Source organism: Octopus sinensis, linkage group LG9 (assembly GCF_006345805.1).
Source record: "Octopus sinensis linkage group LG9, ASM634580v1, whole genome shotgun sequence".
In the NCBI taxonomy this organism is placed as follows: Eukaryota; Metazoa; Mollusca; class Cephalopoda; order Octopoda; family Octopodidae; genus Octopus; species Octopus sinensis.
The window spans coordinates 83454087-83469268 of NC_043005.1; the positions used below are offsets into that span (position 1 = coordinate 83454087).

The window sequence follows — 15182 nt, forward strand, 5'->3', positions numbered from 1 at the left end:
CTGTTAACAACAAACAAAATGAGTACAAATATCCGTCGAATGTAAATAATGTTAACATTATGATGTATATAATAATATATAGAATTACTTTAGACAAGTGTCTTACACTATAGCCCTGGGCTATCCAAAGTCATATGAGTAAATTTAGTTATTGGAAATTGAAAGAAGCTTTGTGTGTGTGTACCTTTGTGTTTGTCCACCACCACCACTTAACTGGTTTTGGGTTTTACATCCTTGTCGACTAGCAGTTAGGCAAAATGAGACTGATAGAATAAGGATCAAGCTTAAAAATAAGTACTAGAGTTAATTTATTCCACTAAACTCTTCGAGCTGGTGCCCCAGCATGGCCACCATCCAAATTCTGAAACAAGTAAAATATATTTTCATTATGAAATGGATCATTATTATTACTAGGCAGGTGATGAGCTGGCAGAAACGTTAGCGCACCGGGCGAAATGCTTAGCGGTATTTCGTCTGCCGCTATGTTCTGAGTTCAAATTCCGCCGATGTCGACTTTGTCTTTCATCCTTTCGGGGTTGATTAAATAAGTACCAGTTATGCACTGGGGTCGATATAATTGACTTAATATCCGTTTGTCTGTCCTCTCTGTGTTTAGCCCCTTGTGGGTAGTAAAGAAATAGGTATTTCATCTATGTTCTGAGTTCAAATTCTGCTGAGGTTGACTTTGTCTTTCATCCTTTCAGGGTCAATAAAATAAGTACCAGCAAAACACTGGGGTTGAGGTAATTGATTAGTCCCCTCCCCCAAATTTCAGGCCTTGTGCCTATAGTAGAGAGGATTATTATAAGGGTAGTGCACTGACAGCTGTTAGTCTGTCAGACAAAAATGCTTAGCAGTATGTTGTCTGTCATAACATTCTGAGTTCAAATGCTGCTGTGACTGACTTTTCCTTTGTGTATGTGTGTATATATATATATATATATATATATAATATATATATACACACACACACACACTCAGACTGTTAAATGAACAATGTTGTGAATGTAGAAGCCGCCATGAAAGAATATGAAACACTAGAACCTCACATTGGATAGAAATCTAGAAACACACAGCTAAGTTCTGGGTTCATCCTCCTCTAGTGTAGGTTTTCAACTTTATGAATCGAATACTGAAATATCTTATTTCCTTCCCTCTCCCTCTTTCCATTGTTGTCTTGATGGCCTGGTCGTTGGTAATGACGTTCGTATGTAATTGACTTAAATTTAGGTTGGGTTCCAATTTCCACTTAATTTTAAATGTTCTTTTTAACTAAAGATGGTGGGAAGTGAATAGTCAAAGTAAATAAAACCTTCATAAAGATTGCAGCAAGTAATTTGCATGTGAGGTTTTTACGTGTATTGGACTGGTAACGAGAAATGGGTCACAGCTGGAGTGATTAATGATAATAGGTCTGGTAGACTAAGACTGATTTGAAGCGAACAAGGAGATAAAGTAACTATGTATGTGGGTGTGTGCAAACAAGGGGTTTGCTTTCAAACACCAATAACAAAAATCATCATCATTGTTTAACATCCGCTTTCCATGCTAGCATGGATTGGATGATTTGACTGAGGACTGGTGAACCAGATGGCTGCACCAGGCTTCACTCTTGATCTGGCACAGTTTCTACAGCTGGCTGCCCTTCCTAATGCCAACCACTCCAAGAGTGTAGTGGGTGCTTTTAGGTGCCACTGGCATGGGGCCAGTCAGGCGGTACTGGCAACGACCTCGCTCGAATCTTTTACACATGTCACTGGCACAGGTGCCAGTAAGGTGATGCTGGTAAATGTGTTAAATATCTCCTTTTTAACTTGGTTAGTGTTGCTGCCTTGATGGGCTTATGGTTAAAGATGCTTGTAAGTAGTAACATAATGTAAAGGTAGAGATTTCACTTGCTGCTAGGAATTACTAGTGGGGAATTCTACGAAGGTTTTTTTTTAACATTTCTCTAGAGATGAAAAAAAAATTCTTTGTTACACCCCAGGGAGTGTTGAACCATGGCAAGGTATGTCTTATGTACACACCTTTACTCATAAGATTACCAGGTTCTTCTCCCAATAAATGCTGTAAAAAAAAAACAAACAAAAAAAGACACTTAAGTCTATCACAGCATCAGATCAATAATCAATAAAAACAGATTTAAATATCTCATTTTTAACTCATTTCTTGGAACTGCTTTGGTGGCCTGGTAGGTAAAGGTGTTGTTAAGTAGTACTTTAATACATGGTAGGGGGTTCAGTCTTTGCCAGGAATTACATGGGATTTTTATTAAATGTGGAAAAAGAAAAATTTCTAGTTAGTTCCCAGGACAGTACTGAATCCTGGCCATGATGTCCTATGCTGTCTAATCTACAATTTTACTAACAGGACAACCTCCATCCCCCAGTAAATCACAAGATATTTAAATTTATCATAGCTTCAGCTCAATCATCAATAATGATGAAACTTAGACTTAAATATCTCATTTTTCATTCCCCCATTGTTCATGCATCAGTGGCCTGGCAAATAAAGACATGTTTGTAGGTAGCATTTTGATTTATAGGTGGAGGTTTCAAATAATGGCAGGAACTAAACAGCATCTTAAATATTTTTCCATTTCTTAACTTTTATTATCACTTGAGATATAAAAAAAAAAAAGAATAATAATTATAAAAGTGAATACTATTAGTAAGAACACTGCATGTCCTGGGCAATATTAAAGCTGGTTAATTATGTCTTTCCTCACATGGCACTGCAACAAAAATAGCTATATAACAACAACAACAATAATAATAATAATGGTTTCAAATTTTGGTACAAGGCCAGCAATTTTAGGGGCAGGATGAAGTTGATTACATCAACCCCCAGTGTTCAATGGTACTTATTTTATCAACCCTGAAAGGATGAAAGGCAAAGTCTATCTTGGCAGAATTTGAACTCAGAACATGAAGCCGGACAAAATGCTTAGTGGCATTTTATCCAGCACAGTAACGATTCTCCCAGCTCAACGCTTTTCTGTAGAACAATAATAATCCTTTGTACTATAGGCATAAGGCTTGAAATGAAGGAAGGGGCTTAGTCAATTATATTGACATCAATGTTCAACTGATACCTATTTGAAATGTACAGACGGACGAAGTGCTGCTAAGCATTTTCCCCAGCATGCTAACAATTCTGCCAGCTCACAATTTTTATATGTAACTAGCAGTATCGCCCGGCGTTGCTCGGGTTTGTAAGGGAAATAACTATATAAGCATTTTTAGAGTTATAGCCAAAAAATAGCAAAAAAATGCATTAAAAATGGAAAAAAAAAATGATGGTAAATTTTTTTTTAAATCATTGACTCATCGTAGACATTTTTAGAGAGTTACTTCCCTTATATAATAGCGAAAAAATGCATTAAAATGGAAAAAAATGAAGGGCTCAATATGAATCACGACTATAAGATACCTGGTTTTGGTTAAACTGCACCGCAAAATGTGGGAGTAGTTAGGAATCTAAATCGTAGGAGACAGACACACAACTTCACTTTTATATATAAAGATAATAATAATAATAAAAACAAAAAGAGTACAATGGGATATTAAAATCTATCAGAGAATTAGATCAATTACTAATGATGAAATATCTTGTTACTCACAGGATATAACTTCTGGGTTGATGGGTGTTTAAGTGAAGGCCTAATACGTAGGTGCAGGTTTCAATCTTGCCAAGAACTACAAAGGATCTTATTGAATATTTATATTTAACTCTGCACTAGATGTTCTACATAGTGGTTTACAAATGTCATTACTGATGAGACCACAGCTCTAAACTCTATGGAATATGTGTAGAGATAACTTAAAAGTGATCCAATGGCATTGCTGACACAAAAAGGAAGGGCACAGTATTCACTTGTAAACCTTTAGTATACTTGGTATTATTTAAGGCGGCGAGCTGGCAGAAACATTAGCATGCCAGGCGAAATGCTTTGTGGTATTTCGTCTGCCGCTACGTTCTGAGCTCAAATTCTGCCGAGGTTGACTTTGCCTTTCATCCTTTTGGGGTTGATAAATTAAATACCAGTTGCATACTGGGGTTGATCTAATTTTGGGCTTTGTACCTAGAGTAGAAAAGAATTTACTTGGTATTATTTTAAGGTTACTAAACAAATTATGGCATCCCTACTAGTCATCATCATCATCGTTTAACGTCCACTTTCCATGCTAGCATGGGTTGGACGATTTTGACTGAGGGCTGGTGAACCAGATGGCTGCACCAGGCTCCAATCTTGATCTTACAGCTGGATGCCCTTCCTAACGCTCTCCGAGAGTGTAGTGGGTGCTTTTTACGTGCCACCAGCACAGGGGCCAGTCAGGTGGTACTGGCGATGACCTCGCTCAAATCTTTTTACACGTGCCAGTGAAGCGACGTTGGTAACGATCACACTCGAATGGTGCCCTTTTACGTGCCACGGGTACAGAAGCCAGTTGGCTGCTCTGGCAACGATCACGCTCGGATGGTGCTCTTGGCACCCTACTAGCACAGGCATAAGTGCCGGTAAGGCAACGCTAGTAATGATCATACTCGAATAGCCACTCTGTCAACGATCACACTCGTATAGTGCTCTTTGCACCCTGCTAGCACGGATGCCAGTCATCGAATTGACTTTGATTTTGATTTCACTTGCCTCAACAGGTCTTTAGTACATATCATAATTTGAGATATATAAATATATGTCATAATACATCATCATCATTGGTTAATGTCTACTTTCCATGCTGGCATGGGTCGGATGGTTTGACAGGAGACTACTCCAGGCTTCTGAGTGTGTTTTGGCATGGCTTTTACAGCTGGATGCCCTTACAAACACCAACCACTTATAACAATGTAGAATAATATATGGCAAGGCTCAATTGTCAATTTCTCATATCTTTCTCTCACATATTTCTTTTGATCTGCATGGCTGATAAATTAAGTACCAGTTACGTACTGGGAGTCAATCTAATCGACCAGCTCCTTCCCCCAAAATTTCAGGCCTTGTGCCTAGAGTAGAATAGAAAGTTTCTTATATCTTAGTCTCATTCTGGGTTGTTTTCTTGTAAAGTTGAAAATGTTTATGGATTTACAGCTTGTGGGGATCACTTACTTTGGTTTTCTTCCTAAGTATTCTATAATTAGGCATAAAATATACTTAGATATTGCTAAGTGTTAGGAGATTGTGTGGCGTATATGATTTGTATAGAAAACCATAGTTGAGGAAGATACAAAGCAAACTGCATCAGAATTTGCAAAACAGTTCATTTATGTTACACTTTGATCATAAAACACTGTTGTGATCATGGAAAAGTACCTTAACTTGATCAGTGGGTTGTCTAACCAATGCCAGCATGGAGAGTGGATGTTAAATGATGATGATAGACCAATATATGGGAATCTATTCTTAAAAATAAACTCCCATATGGAAAGTGGATGAAACATGATCCTGTTAAATTTGAAACCGAGTCAGTATGGAATTATAAAATGTAAGTAAACCTTCTTGTTATCATTGGCTTCACACCTGTATATTTTCCTTGCTAGCAAGAGTTTGTAATAAAGTAATAAAACAATGGCATTAGGAAAACAATATTAGGCTGGAAAGAAAATTCTTCTGCATTTCAAGATGGGGAAAGAAACAAATACTTCTTTGGTCTTGATATATTTAATCAAGATAATATTTCTCCTCAATAATGATAATGCGATCTATTTAGTAGATTGTTTATTTCTTAGGTATAAAATTCTGCAGGTTTTGAAGCAAAGAAACAATATCATATTTAATATTTTTTAGATCATCGCAACATTATACAGAGTAAAAATAATTTATTAATCGTGGAAAGACAATAGTCTAAGGGATCAAGGTCAGGAAAAGATGAAGCAAAACTTCCATATTTTTAGTGCTACAATTTTTTTCTAAGTAACTTGGGCAATATGTAATCTTGCATTATATAAGAGCAATATTTACAATTGACCAATGAGGTGTGCATTTTCTGCAAATTTTTATTTGCAGAATGATACTTCTCTGCATTAACTGCTTCCTTTTGGTTTAACATTTCATGGCAGATGAAACCCTTCATACACAAAGCATAACTTTTTTTGAGATGTAGCACTGATTTAGCGATGGGCCCTCCTTTTCTATTAACTACTAACCAACGTCATTGGATATAATTATAGAGAACCCATTTTTCATCACTTGTGTTGATTTTACCCAAGAAAGTTTCAGTAGCAAGTCTACTCTCCTAAGACATGCAGAGGGTAATTTCTTGATTAAGCTTAGAAAGACCCACTGATTGAGTTCAAATACATTTCCGAGATCATGACAGTGTTTTATGATTGAAGTGTAATTTGCAAATTCTTATGCAGTTTGCTTTGTATCTTCCTCAAATATGGTTTACAGATGCTCAATATTGACTGAGCTTAGTCATTCAGATCAAAAGAAATATGAGAGAAAAATTTCTCAAGTGAAATTAGCCAAACCATTGTGCACAGGTGCAGACATATAAATCTTCATCTCCACAAACAGAATAAATATTTCTTGCCATTTCATTACTGAAGAGCTCCCTTTTCAATGCATATAGCATGCACTATCTGATACGGATCTGATATAAACTCATTTTAAAAGGGTAAAAATTGTTATAAATTTAACCAACGTAGGCACAGGAGTGGCTGTGTGGTAAGTAGCTTGCTTACCAACCACATGGTTCCGGGTTCAGTCCCACTGCGTGGCATCTTGGGCAAGTGTCTTCTGCTATAGCCCCGGGCCGACCAATGCCTTGTGAGTGGATTTGGTAGACGGAAACTGAAAGAAGCCTGTCGTATATATGTGTGTATGTGTTTGTGTTTGTCCCTCTAGCATTGCTTGACAACCGATGCTGGTGTGTTTACGTCCCCGTCACTTAGCGGTTCGGCAAAAAAAAGAGGCCGATAGAATAAGTACTGGGCTTACAAAAGAATAAGTCCCGGGGTCGATTTGCTCGACTAAAGGCGGTGCTCCAGCATGGCCGCAGTCAAATGACTGAAACAAATAAAAGAAAATGATATGAAGTAATCTGCAAAATAAAAGAGAAAAGCATTAGAATGTAAAAATTAACCCTTATTTTATTGTAAGTATTGAAGTACCCTAAAAAATGTAACCTTCTCTCCTCCAGTCTAATAGGTAAAAACAGAACAAATATATATATATATATATATATAAAAAAGACCATGGGTTCCAAAATGATGACAGGGTTTAACAAAAAGATTTTTATTTTCAGTGGCAACCAAAATAAATACACAGCCATACCAAGAGTTAATCAAGTACCGAATTACCAAGTACCACTACCTAACTGCATTTGCACCTGCAATCATGCATCAGACTTACCGCATATAAATATTAATTTATATTGTGTATAGATATATATACACAAACACACACACATTTATATATATATATTTAGTTGTACTACTAGATTGGAAGTTTTGTTTTGATGGTATATTTCTTGTCAGTTCCTTGTCTTTTTCTTTCCATTTTTATTTTACTTTTTTTTTTGTTACCGCAGTTATTTCTTTTTAAATTATTTTGTTTATACAAGAGATATAAGAAAATAGTGTCCTTTCTTTATACAAGGTGGTCATTTACATAGGTGAAGCAGCAAATAGCACTGAGTATGATGATGATAAGAGAGAGAGAGAGGAAAGGAGAAAAGAACAAAGAAGAGAGAGATATATAATAATGAAGGTGGAAGTGGTGATGCTTATATATCCCATGGCAATCGTCTTGATAATTAAAACACGGTTGCTAAAATGAGGGTGGTATAATTTTGGCAGTTTGACCGCGGCCAAGTGAAGGGCGTGACCCAAACCAGGACATTTTGTACTCAAGAGTATCTCGAATCATCTGCTGCTCGTCTTGTGTGAATTTCAGGAGAACAGACACTGCTCGGATTAGTTGCAGGGCCTGCAACAAAAACAAAATAAAATGTTACAATGGCATAAAAAAAAAATGTACAAAAATACTGAGAATATTTAACTTCCTTGAAATAATTGAAAATGTGCTGGTGTGGCTGTATGAGTGGATTTGGTAGCCAGAAATTGGAAGTGGCTCATTACATATATGCATGGAAGATGGATGTTAGATGATATACGAGGGGCGTTCAATAAGTAATGCCCCTGACCCACTTCCCATAGCAGTAGAGCAACGACACTTGGCATAGTTATTAGTCTTTTCCTACATAGGAACTACCCAGAGTTATGCATTTCTCCCATCGTTTGATACAGCTCTGGAGACCGTTTTTGTAGAAGACCCCAGCTTGGTCCTCCAACCACGACGTGACTTCAGAAATCAAGGCTGCATCATCTGGGAAACACTTTCCTTTCAAAATCAACTTCATGGCTGGGAAGAGGTGAAAATCAGAGGGTGCAAGGGGAGGAGTTCATAACCGCATGCCTGTGCTTCTGATCTGGCGACACGTGAGTTGTGGACCGGAGCGTTGTCCTGCAGGAGGAGGATACCTTTGCTGATCTTGCCCCGCTTCTCTTAATTTCCTCAAAAGTGAAGCATAATAGGCTCCTGTAATTGTGCTACCCTTTGCCGGGAAATCAGTCATCACTACTCCGTCCTGGTCCCAGAAGACTTTGAGCATAACCTTGTCAGCGGAGGGCTGCACTCTTGCCTTCTTTGGAGGAGGTGAGTCACGGTGCTTTGGTCTATGGATCATAGTGATGGACCCAGGTTTTATCCTGTGTGATCAGTCTTTTGAAAAATTTTGACTCATCTTCTTGGCACATCTCCAAATTCATCCTCGAGCACTCAACGCGTTCTTGCTTCTGGAAAGGTATGAGCAACCTGGAAATCCATCTGGCAGACACCTTTTGCATATGCAAATGGTCATGAATGATAGTTTCCACAGACCCGGTACTAATCTTGACCTTATGGGCTATTTGGCGAATAGTTATGCGTTGACCTTCCAAAATGGCAGCCTCAACTTGACGGACAGACGTCTCATCAACGGCAGAAGGGGGCGACCAGATCTGGGAGCTGTTTCCACAGAGTTCCGACTATGTTTGAATTCACAATGCCAGCCTTTTACAAGGTCATATGATGGGGCATCATCACCATAAGTTACTTTCATTTCATCAAAAGTCTCCTGTGGTGTGCGTCCTTTCAAATACAAAAACCAGAACACTGCTCGACACTCAACAGGCTCCATTTCACACTTGACTCAGTTCAAAGACCTGTAGTTCAGAGCTGTAATTCGCCACTTAATCTATAGAGGTATAAATAAGTGCACATGCAAAATTTCAGCTAGATCAAACAACTGCAAGTGGGTCAGGGGCATTACTTATTGAATGCCCCTCGTATATGGGGTTGGTGGGTTATTTCTGTCTTCTTGTTTTGACATTGATTGATAGTTGTAAATGAATGTCACCCTCATACAAGCAGTGTCTTTCGTTTTCTGTTCCATGAAAAACATGTCTGAACTTGAGCAAGCATTACCTTATTTGGAAACAGGTAACTGTTGACAACAAGAAGGGCATCTGAGCATGGAAAATCTGACTCAATACATTCTGTCCAGGTAAGCATGGAAAATTGAGCATTGAGAAGACCCGGCAGGACAAGTGAGGCCATAACATGCGGCTTTTACCTGGGATGTAGCCAGTCCACTTATGCATACCTTTTCTCCTTGGGACACAAAACTCTGCTTGCAAAGACCTGTTGAAGCAAGCGAAATCGATAAAAAAATGAATGGAAATTGTAGTTGTGATACCAGTGCTGGTGGCACGTAAAAAGATCCATCCGAATGTGGCCGTTGCCAGCGCTGCCTTGTCTGGCCTCCGTGGCACATAAAAAGCACCCACTACACTCACGAAGTGGTTGGCATTAGGAAGGGCATCCAGCTGTAGAAACACTGCCAGATCACACTGGAGCCTGGTGCAGCCTCCTGGCTTCCCAGACCCTGGTCGAACCGTCCAGCCCAAGCTAGCATGGAAAATGGATGTTAAATGATGATGATGATGATAGGAAAAAAAAGAAAAGGACAAAAGTGAAACTTACTTCATTCTCTCGGCTCAGCATAAACTTCAGAACAACATGTTTCAGGTAAAGGAAGTTGACATCTTTCTCGTCGGCTTTAACTCGGAATGAATCAGTTGCATGAACTGGAAGATCGGAATGAGTGCGCATGTGGTTTAACTCAAGGCTTTTGGCATAAGCCTCGTGAGGCAGCTTATTAAGGCTAGAGGATATATTTACAGACTGTTCGAGATTGTTTTTTCTTTTGAGAGGAGGCGTGTTAGAGGAGTCCCGATTGTCTGGAGGTAGATTGTCATTTGGAAGCGCTTGGACTTTCAATTCTTTCTGTAGAGTTTTCCGTAGATCTATTAATTTTTGCTGTTGGCTCTTCAGTGTCTGCAGAAAAATAACCATTAAAAACATAGAATTTGTGTGTGTGTATGTATATATATATATATTAGAGGGAAACCACTATGTTCCACTATGCTAGACCACTGGTGTAAAATCGATGTTAATTAAATTAAATATCTAATTTCTCACCCTCATTTTAAATATAAATTATATATAGATATATATATATATTTGAATGAATGAAAAAAGAACAAGAATCATTAGCTTACAGATGTTTCTGCTATAAGCAATACATTCTACATTCAGAGCTCAGTGCTTGTAGCTTCCTAAGAGCCATTTATACATATAATAGTTTCTAAAAAATAAAAAAAATTCCCTACACCACATAAGCCAATGACAGAGCCATTATATGGTCAACTGATCTGCTAAATCTCACAACATTTGCACAAAGTAATCAGAAAAAGGAAAAGGTAGTCATGGCTGGAATGCATTCCATAGTAAATTTACTACTTGTAGTTGTGGTGGCATTCATCCAGGCTGGGTTGAGCTGGCTCCAACCAATGAGTTCACCATGTCTCTCACAAATGCTGACAGCATCCAACATTAATGTTTCAGCCAGTAGCCCAAAAATCCAGCTTCAAAATTTGACAAATTCCCCAATGGGAGAGCAAGCACATTGGGAAGCATGGATGCTGTAGCCAGAGTCATCATTTACTTAGTGGGAGAATGTGTCATGAGTCATTGCCAAAAATCACCGTGGCAGGAAGTGTGGAGAGCAAGAGGCTCTCGAAGACATTTGTGGATTAACAACATCAAAGAATAGACTGGAAACAAGAATTTGGCTGATTGTATGCATGCAGCACAATACAGAGGGAACTGGAGAATCATAGCAAATGACACATTTAAGACACCTGGTTAGGTGAATGGGGGCAGGTCAGAGGAGCATCCATGACCCTCTGAAACCAAGAGCAAGGAAGTTATCATCAGATCTGGCTTGAATGCTTGCAATAAAGCAGGCTCTGCTAATGATACCCAAAGACCAGGTGGTAAAGCTGAAACATGTGTCAGATTAATTATATCACTGTAAAATAGGAACAAATGAGAAGATCAAAAGCAAACTTGACCTCATTCTGAATTTGAATTCTTCTAGCTAACATTAGACATTTGGTTCACTTAGGTCTTACCAATGTGTTCCTGATTGTTAAAATACAGCCATACATTATAAAAGTTATTCAGTAGTGGAAGGAGAGATTAATGCAGTTTGATACCCGGCCTAAACATCTACAGGAAATAAACAGGGATTGGGGAAAAAAGCAAGAAAGAATTGGGGCTCTAATCAAATGCCTGCTAAATTTTGTTAAAATCAATTTCCTTATTGATTAGTCGATGTAAAACCAGGAAATCTGTTGTCGAGCCAACTGTTTCATAACAACAACAGCTTTCATTCCTTCCCAACACACCATTCTCACAACTATAGCAATTTTTTGGAGCTAATTAACAAAATATTTACATAGATTTAGTTATTCCTCTCTTTATAATCAACTGCCTCAACCCCCAACACTTATGTCACTGGCCTCAAAAAAAGTGGAGTTTGATGGGATTTGAACTCAGAACATAACCAAATACCACAAGCTACAGATTTTGCCATCCACCAGTTGAGCAAACTTTTAAAACTGCATGGCTATTTTTGTGCCCTTAAAAAGATATTTCACTTTACATTGGTTCTGAAAAACACAGTCAAAGTCACCATTATTTCTATGGCTCCACCTTAATCAATCAAACCCCTCCCCACTCCTTCTTTGAAAATGTAAGTAACTACATGATCCCTCTACAGAAAATCTGCTCTGCTCTGGCCCCTCATACTTTAACTCCTTCTCTCATAGCATGAAGTTGCTTTTCTTGAAGTTTATAGTCTTGCAAGATTCAAGGTGACCTCATTGGTGCTGCTGCCATGTAAACAGCACTCTTTAAAGTGGTTAGAATTAGGAAGGGCATCCAGTTATAGAAACCAAGCTAAAAAGACCCCTATCAAACCATTCAACTCCTATGTCAGTATGAAACAGGGACATTAAATGATCTTGTAATTATACTGGATTACTAATAATAAGAACAAGCCACCTTGCCAGTTGTTAGACTTGCTATAACAAGCAACCAAATCTCCCTCAAATCACACTCCTATTTTAGAATAACACAAAAAAAATTGCATAATATAGACTGAGGTACACAACTGGAAACAAACAAAGAACTGGTTTGATGAGGTCAATGACAACAGAAGCGACGAAATTTACTGAAAGGAAAGGAAAAACACAAACTCACCTTATTTTTATCATTAAGTGTTTCTTCTAATTGGCGTAAATTATTTCTTGTTAAGATGAGTTCACTTGAAAGCTCAGCACCATCTTGTATCTGTGCTTCCAGTTTAGCAATCTGGGTAAGAATAAAATGCAAAATTAGGTGAAGTTAGAATTCCTCATAATTTGGTATTGTAGTAGTTTTAGTGTAAGTGTGGCTGTAGTCCACTTCCCAAGCACATGGTTTCAGGTTCAGTCTCTCTGCATGGCATCTTCTATATATAGCCCCAAGCCAATCAAAGCTTTGAGAGTGGATTTATAGACAATCTAAAAGAAGTTCTCTGTGTGTGTGTGTATTTCTTTTCTGGAATTGGTTCTCAAAGTACATACAGGGGATGTGGACTCAAGTCCAACAAACACCCTTCAACTTGTTCTATCCAAAAGGGTTCTTCAACTCAATATTTCCATGCTATTATTTATAGCTTTATGTGCGCTTGAAGAACTAATTGCAAAAAAGATATTCCAGGTTCTCTCAAAAGTTTGTAAATTTTTATGATATCAACAACGCACACAAGTAAATACATGTGCATGTGTAAGTCACACTAGTTTGTATTTGATTTTAAATGAAAAAACTGGGGTGGAACTTAGGAGTAAATACAATGTGTGTGTGCATGCTTTTAAGTCCTTGACTTAACATCATCTGATAGATGTAAATGAGTGTTACTTGCATTGAGGCAGTCATTTGTTTCCAGTATTGTGAAAATCAGTCAGGCCATGGGGAAATATCATCTTGTTTGGAAACAAGTGAGGGTTGGTGATTAAAAGGGCATTCAGTCAAAGAAATTCTGCCTCATTCTAACTAGTCCAAAGCATGTAAGCATGGAAAAGTGAACATTGAAATAATGACATGGCAATCTTTAGATTTTTAGCATAAAATCTTTAATTTATTTAAAAGAAAAAAAAAAGAGATGAGTAAAATAAATAGTTCCATGATTTAAATCATAAAAAAATTAGGAGTACAATCGTTGCACAAGGTGGACTAAATGTCACAACCCTTAGCAGCTAAATCAAGTGGCTTCAAGGTGTTGCACCAACTTCATTTTCATGACTTTTGGCCAACCCTAATAGTTTCTCCACTTAAAGATAATTAACAGAATTTCAGTCAATCATTGCTGTGAAGGTACCTGGCCTCATGATTAGGGTGAAGGCAACATGGCCTAGTGGTTAGGGTGCTGTACTCAGGATTGCCAACCATAATTTCTATTTTTGGACCAGGCAGCATGTTGTATTTCTTGAGCAAAACACTTCATTTCATGTTGCTCTAGTGCTGTGTGGGAACCAGTGTTTCAAAAAGAGGGTGAGGTAGGATTTGCATTCAAACCTCGTAAAACTCTCACCAGTAATGACTACCCAAACAAACCCATAGGTTGGAAGGTTGTGTCCAAGTGGTGCAAAGGTGCCATCCCCTAGGAGTAGAGAACCAGTAACAAATGGGCAGATGCTGCAATGCTACAGACTCAGAAACAGGTACATTGTTGTAATTTACTTAACTCCAGATCATCCAGGATCATTGGCATTCATTTTATAAGGTTAAGGAACATATTCTTTTAATCATTTATTGATTTCAATCATTGGACTGTGGCCATTCTGGAGTACTGGATTCAAGGGTCGATTTTGGCACTTATTCTATCATTTCCCAAAAGGATGAAAGGGCAAAAGCATTGGGAGCAAATACAACTGAATATCTCCTTGAAGACAGTAATCCCTACATGGCATCAGTCTAATAAACCAGAAAAAGAAACTGTATATTAGATGGTGGTGGTAGTCGTTTGATGAAGAGGGTTTAGTTGTTTGATGTACTGAATTAACCTGAAAGTGGCTGAGTATTCCACAGACATGTACTCGTAATGTAATTCTCAGACAAAACCAATGTGATACAGCATATGACGAAGCTGTACTTTTTGAAATACATGTACAAGCCACCCAGTGAGCTCCTATACAGCTCCTGTCGCCCAATTTCATTCACATGTTTAGGTGATCAACCTACAACTATGGAGAATGTCTTGCTCAAGATGCCATGCAAGGAGATTGTACGTGGGGCCCTTACAGTTGCATAATGAACCTGACCATTCAGCCATGTGCTTATGTTCACTGTTGTTATTTTTTCACCTTAAGTCAGGCGGGGGAGGGGAGGGAGACAGAATATCAAGTTGTTCTATCCATGACCATCTTAATTTATTTTGTATTTTTCTGAAACAAAGTACATCAGACTATATATCATCCAATATGTCCTTTGACGTGGTAATGTGCATGTCTACATCAGTGTACATGTATGCCTCCATGTATGTGGGATCTGAGGGAGTTTTGCTGCTACTTCTAGCAAATCAACCTTGCATAGAAGCCCACTTGTTGCTTATATACAGAATGACCTAAAGGTAAAGAAGTCTTTTGATCCTAAAAGACTGCTTGTTTAGTAAAGGCTGACCTGAAGCTAAACACCAGCAGCAGTAGCAATGTGTAACCTTGCAGCAATATAAAACAAAACAGGGCAT

At 38.2% G+C, this 15182-nt stretch overlaps 1 protein-coding gene across 5 annotated transcripts in view; it reads right to left on the reverse strand.

The window, feature by feature from the left end:
* Positions 1–7208: 7208 nt before the first annotated feature.
* The window catches only part of LOC115215737 (golgin subfamily A member 1), an 84205-nt gene continuing 76231 nt past the window's right edge, over positions 7209–15182 (reverse strand). For all 5 annotated transcript variants that reach the window (XM_036506060.1, XM_036506058.1, XM_036506059.1 and 2 more), the window contains 3 exons: positions 12656–12766; positions 10031–10384; positions 7209–7933 (listed from right to left, as the gene is read on the reverse strand). In XM_036506060.1, coding sequence (XP_036361953.1) covers positions 7775–7933; positions 10031–10384; positions 12656–12766 — 624 coding nt within the window. In that variant the 3' untranslated portion in view covers positions 7209–7774. The remainder of the gene's footprint in view (positions 7934–10030; positions 10385–12655; positions 12767–15182) is intronic.